General features: G+C 33.7%; 1 protein-coding gene across 1 annotated transcript; it reads right to left on the reverse strand.

The window, feature by feature from the left end:
- Nucleotides 1-3,571: 3,571 nt before the first annotated feature.
- Nucleotides 3,572-4,000, reverse strand: LOC114746821 (PLAT domain-containing protein 2-like). The gene has a single exon (XM_028935103.1). It carries the CDS (start codon nucleotides 3,998-4,000, stop codon nucleotides 3,572-3,574), a length of 429 nt encoding a protein of 142 aa, XP_028790936.1.
- Between the last annotated feature and the right edge of the window lie 2,952 nt (nucleotides 4,001-6,952).

Consider the following 6,952-nt stretch of genomic DNA (forward strand, 5'->3'; position numbering starts at 1 on the left):
GCCCCACCCTAATAATCCAATATTAATCTTCTTCTTCACGAAGGCGGAGGGGAGCACGCCGAACACACACGCAGAAGCGGAGAACAGAGCAGGGCGGCTGGAGAAACAGAGGAGACGGCACAATCCGACATTCTCTCCGTTCACCAACATCATCATCGTCATCTTCTTGCTGGTGGCAGCGTAGAGCGACAGGAGGAGTGAGAGAGTGAGGACCGGAGGTGTTGACGGCGTGTTCTTCAATCCGATTCGTCCGACTCCATTTCTTCACCTCCATCAACTCGAAATCATCCATCTCCTCTCCTATCAACCCAATCCATATACACCGTCTTCTCCTTGCCGGCGCACAGCACCAGTGAGGACCACTGTTCCGTCTCCTTTTTCTCTTCCATGGAAGCTCACAACAGAACATTGACTACAGCAATTTTGATGGCAAACCGTGGCTAGCTTCACAATTCTCTGATTCAACAATAATGGCAGGAGCTTGGATCATCAAAGGGGAGTTTAGTTACTTTAATTTCCTGTCTAATAATTGTTTAACAATTCCTAGGTTTTAGGATAGTTATTCTGATTATTAGAAAATCTTGTATTGCTTAATCTGATTATATTTGGAGATTATTGTGACTGAATTATTGCTTAGTATTTGACATTGGGCTGTTTATAGTTTTGATTTCAATTATAATGTTGTGGTTATGACATTTGTATTGATTTTGGAATTAATATATTGTGATTTTCTAAGGTGGCTTAGAATTTTGGATCATATAGTCTCTTGCTAACTTTAATTCTGTTATTTTGGATTTAAGAGTTCTAATCAAGCATTGGTTTTTGGCATCCTTAATCTCATTTTACTATTCCGGTTGCAGTTAGTAAGTTGGGATTTTAGGAAAATATTTTGTGGCAACTCGAGGTGGCTCGGTTGTTGGATCAAAAGCTTAATTATAATTCTTAATTCATTGTTTTTAACTCCCACATCTTTTAGAGTGATGATTGCCTGCGTTGTTGAATTGGAGGATTGATTTTTATCAGTGTTATTTGTGTGTCTCATTTTCATTTCTTTAATCTCCATTCATTTTAATCATCTTTTATATAAAAGAAAATATAAAAAAAAAGGTATTTTAATTTCAATTCGATTCGTAGTATTTAATTAACAGCTTTTCAAAATTCAAAAATCTCTTTTTATAGTTTAGGTTACTTGCATTCATTTACTAGGGTTTAATTTCGTTTTCGGCTCCTCAAAGTGAAACGACCCGAGTTTTGCACTATACTGCATTAATTCGGTTAATTTTTGGAGTAACCCCAAAGCGACAATCAAAGGGAAGTACAACTTCAGACATCTATTTATAATTATAAATAAACCGAGAGAAGTAACAATAATAATTATTATTCTTATGAAAAGTTAATCTTTATAGTTTTTTATAATTTTGAATCGGGTTTTTATGGTTTTTTCTCCTTTCTATTACATCCTCATTGTTTATTCTTTTAGTGGTGTTAGTCCTTCTGTCAAAAAAATCCTTACAAACCCCGTAAATTTGAGTTAATAGGGATGAAGTAATCTGAATAAAATCTGACTAAGGACACATATAATCTTCATTTGCTTCCTTGACGCAACAGGCGCTGTGCTGTGCCTGGCGTCCGCCTTCCGTGCTAATAGTAATCAGGTCGCATGGAGCAGGGACTTTTCCCCCCTCCTTTTTTCCTTTCCTTACTCATTAAAATCACATTGTATTAAGTCATAAAAAAAAATACATTGTAATAGAATTATTTTTTAGTTAAAGTTCATAAAACATCCTAAAATATTTTTTTAAAGTGTCCAGTCTCTTAAAATATTTTGTGATATTGCATCACAAAATATTTTATGACACTGAACGTACTTGAAAAAATAATTTAGGATACTGAGTAAATTACAAAATACTATAAAATACTACATCCTAAAATTTTTTTTCATATACATCTAGTATTCTTAAATATTTTGTGATGTTGCATCACAAAATATTTTAAGACGCTGGATGCACTGAGAAAAATATTTCAATATGTTGAATAAAATACAAAATACTTTAGGATATTGAACCTTAAAATTTTTTTAAGGTTTTTTTTAGAGTCCTAAAATATTTTATGATGTTGCATCACAAAATATTCTGAGTAGTGATGGACTTTTTTCTTTTTTCCCCTTATTCACAAAAAAAAATTATCCATATTAGAATTATTTTTGGTTAAGATTCATCTAGTTTAAAAAATAAAATACTTTTTCAGTTGTCTCTAGTATTCTAAAATATTTTATGGTTCATTCACCATTATAAAATATTTTTTAAAATATTTTGTGATATAACATCACAAAATACTTTAAGGCACTGAACTTATCTAAAAAAATATTTCAATATTTAATATTCTAAAATATGTTCTGATTTATCCATTATTTTTTAAGGGTGTCCTAATATAATGTGATTTTAATGAGTACGGAAGGAGCAGGGAAAAAAGAAAAAATATATATACAAAGAGAACCAGTTTCGGTACTCATCATTTTGATGACTACCATAAGCTTATCAGATCTGGACCGTCTATATCTTATTTGAACAATCGAGATTTAAAATCTTTAATTAATTATTTTTAAATCGAAAAAACTATTTTTGGAAAAAAATGATAGTTAATAGATTATCCCTATTTTAGATTCTTAATGTAGTAAAAATAATTATTTTGAATAAATAAAAATAAAACGGAAATCAAATATGGACCATCTAAATGAGATATGGATGATTCAGATCTGATGAGCTTATAGTGCTTATCAAAACGATGAGCACCGAAATTAGTTCTCCTAGTGATTTGGTTTCAATGCCTATGAGCGATTGATGAAGCAAGCCCAGGATATCATGGCTGCTCTAACATCCTAGCCTCCTATTTTCTTTATTCATTTTGACCCTTAAGAACTCTTAAGAACTCCTGCTTTTAAGGGGTCAAGTAAGTAAATCAGGTATTCACACCTAAGATGGGTCTATCTTCTCCAATGGGACAAATGCTCCACAAAATATTACTCTGCTTTCATTAAGCAAAAAACAGGGTAGCGAGGGGTCTTGCAAGAGATTTTGTGAGATCAATTGGGTTGGAAGTTCAACAGTTCCTTTGCCTCGAAAACTGACCCATCACACAGTGCCCTTTGGCTTCGTGTGCGGGAAGGCAAACGAAGATCACATGATGGTGCTTAGTCAGATTTTGTTGAGGCCACATCATCCCTGTTAGCTCAGATTAACGGCGCTTGTAAGGTTTTCTTGACAGTAGGACTAACACCACTAACAGAGTAAACAATAAGGATGGAATGAAAAGGGGAAAAAAACTAAGGACCTGGTTTCAAATTGGATGAAATTATAAGGACGTTTCCTTGTTATTATTATTGAAATGAGGCACATCACAGAACATTACGTCACACAACACCCCAACAGAAGCCAGATACATATTGCTACCTCAGGGCCTATTTATTACTCCTCCGGTCAGGTGTCTTATATTTAGAAACGGAGGAGTGTTAACATATTACATGTAAGCCGCGAGAGAGGTAACATATTAAAATGTTGCTACTGAAGTATGGTCACACAAAAGAGGGAATGGGCCTCAAACGAAAGAAGTTGGAGCATAAGTTGACTTTGGCATAGAGATTATAGCCTGCGGTCGAATCCAGCCACTGGTTCACCGGGAAGGCTACCTTGGTAGATTTGTAACATCCTAGGACGTTGATCTCCACGTAATCCAAGTACCATCCTGGGTATGTCCCTCTCCCGTCGGAGACGACGGTGATGGCGCAAAGATCGAGGCAAGGGCCGGTGCCGCTGAAGACGTCGAGTTTGCCCTGCTCGAAGTAGTTGTGACCGGGTTCCATTATGCCCCAATCTTCGAGGTTGTCGACGGAAAATCCATTGCCGGAAGATGTGTTTAACTTGAGGCTGATGGTGGAGTCTGTTGATGCTTCTTGGACATATCCCGTCTTAACTCTTACAACGTACGTACACTTCTCCTGCATGCATGCGTATAAACACACACACACACACACACACACACACACACTCACAAACAACTAGGTATGTATAGAAGGAATATATAAAAGCCTGCAACTAAAAATGGATCAACGCAAGAGAGCAATTAGTTACTTACAGATGTAGCCATTCCAGGGAAGCTGATGAGTGAGAGAAGAAAGACAAGAGAAGACAATGCAATAACTCTAAGAGCCATATTTTGGTTAATTAGTTTATGACCCTACTGATGGATCGGTGCTGAAACAACCTACATGCATGCCTTTATATGGGGCTACATACTATAATGATCCCAAAGAACTGGGCCCAAGTCAAGTACACGTGCCTGGTAAAGCAAGAAGGAGCCAGAGAGTGACTTGAGTGAGATGGAAAGTATGGAAATATAAAATACTCATCCGACCCTAAATATGAGATCCTAGTGTAATTTATATTATAAAAAGAGTTTTATATTTAGGACCGGAGGAATACTACAAGTATAATAAGAACAAAAGTAGTTATGATATACTATATATCTCATTTTCTTTTTACTTTTTGATAATACTATACATATCCTTTCTCTTTGGATTCTTCCTTAGCTTTCTATCTTTTTCTGCAAGTCGTCTTTTGTATTTCTTTTGCCATGTATGCCTTTATTTATAGATAGGGGGACAAAATATCACCTCAGTACGTGTCAGTCATTTCGATAATTTAAAGAACTTAAATGCACTTTTCGTATTTGCGTCCCTCAGCAATCTAGTGCGAATGCGATTTGGCAGGTCGGCTTGGCTTTATTTAGCTATCTTTAAATATAAAAACTACTAAACTCAAATGATAAGGTCCCCAAACAATTTTCAATTGTAAATGGCATGTGGATAAATGATCTTAAATTATACTAACAGAGGTGTGAAAATAAATGGACTATTTGGTCTCTGGGTTAGATGCGAATCCCTCTATTTTATTTTCAATGTTTCGTTCTATGATTGATGCCAAAGTCTTGTTTGGTAGGAAAATGTAGTCAATCTGTTGCTATTATTATATTGTTATTATTAGAAAATAGTATTATTTTTTATTACAAAAGAAAAATAGATTTTTATGATGATATGATAATTAATTGTTCTGTTCAATTACTTTAAAATAAATATAATTTTTATGATTTTTTTGAAGCAGTGTTATCAATATAGTTTATACATTGTAAAAAATCTAACATGTCAAAATATAATGTCGAAGAGGGGGTGAAGGGCCAAGGAATCTAGTTGCTTATTTGGTGGGCTGGGAATTTTACTCTTCCCTCACTCCCGCTCCTCCAAACATTGTCCCTTTTTTCCCCCTTTCTATTTACTACAAGTGACTTCAAGGCATAAGATTAATGCTGAGGGCCTACTAGTGCCAGTTGAAACTTCATTTTTTTTATATTTTTACATACTCTGAAATTAGAGTTTATGTTAGCATATTATAATGCGTTAATGTTTCTTGATTTTTGTGCCCCCAATTTGATCCTGACTGGCATCAGTTGGTGATTTTATATGTATTATTTAGTTGTTTTGTTAAATAAATTTATTTATTGTAAATTATTTATTACTATTATTATTAAATGCATGTGGCGAGCGGATTTGTTGGGTTTCATATATAGGTGCTACATGTGGTGCTTAATATAAAAACTAGTTTGAGATTTAATTTGATTCTAAATATAAAACTCTAATTTATTTTGTGTCTCATATTTATCTATTTTTTTTAAAGTAATCCTTATAGTAGTTGCACATGTTGAATATTCCGTCAAATAGTAGTTCTAGCCAATATATATTAGCAAGGATATTTTAAAAAAGATAACACTTATTTATTATAAATAACTAACTTAACAAATCTCCTTAATCTCTTCAAATTAATTAACTAGTTCTTATATTAAAAACCGTTACTTAATTTGTCATCTTCCTCCACGTCATACTTTATTTCCAAGCTTGTTTGTTTGTCGCGAGACAAAAAACCCATATTTCACATGGTGATTGGAGGGACAACGTCAGCGAGTTTCACCTAGGAAAGGAGAGCATTAGCATACGAGAAAGCCTTTTTCACTCTCCATTCATTTTATTATTTGGGTATGTTGATCCGTGGGATGTTTTACCTTTCCTTCTGATGATGGTCTTTCTCCGCATGTCCTTCATCTTCCTCATTTTTTATTATTATTTTATATTGTCAGACTTATTTCCCAATATTTCATTCGAAGACACCTTGTACGCATGCAAGAATTAGATGGGAGGTGAAAGAGCTTTTTTCCTTAAATTGTATTTTTTTTTTGAAATTAAATTAAGACGTTGATTTCCCCCCATTATTTACATGTATGCCTAATTCTTATAATTATATGAACACTACTCTTAACTTAGTTATAAATTTAAAATTTAATTATTTTTATTTTTAAGTAGCTCCTACTTCTGGTTCTTAATATAAGACTTTGTTTAACTTTTATTTTGGTCCTAAATATAAGACCCCAATCCAATTGGTCTCTCATATTCATGTCTTTTTTTTTTCCCAAGGTAGTCCTTCTAGCAATAGTAATTCTAGCCAACACACTTGATTAGCAAGGATATTTTAGAAAAGATAATACCTATTTATTACAAATAATCAACTTAACTTTTTTTCTTAATCTTTTCAAATTAGTCAACTAGCTCTTATAATTAAAACCGGAGATTGTACTAGATAACGAGTGTCCTTGACATGGATTAAAATGAGCCCTTAGTCAAACCAAAATTTGAAGTTCGAACCCACATATTTCTATTAAAACAATCCAAAACCACCAAACAATACTTATATTAATGGAAAGAAAGAGTGCATTTGGAAAACCACGTAACAAAGTCAGACAAGATTGGAAAAATGACGAAAACATAAAATGGCCACAGACATAAAACATACAAGCCCTAAAAGAAAATGAGAAAACAAAGAAAATTCCTGCAAATTATTAGACACACAAA

The sequence above is a fragment of the Neltuma alba genome, unplaced genomic scaffold (assembly GCF_004799145.2).
Source record: "Neltuma alba isolate B1F8T4 unplaced genomic scaffold, ASM479914v2 tig00005117_pilon, whole genome shotgun sequence".
NCBI lineage: Eukaryota > Viridiplantae > Streptophyta > Magnoliopsida > Fabales > Fabaceae > Neltuma > Neltuma alba.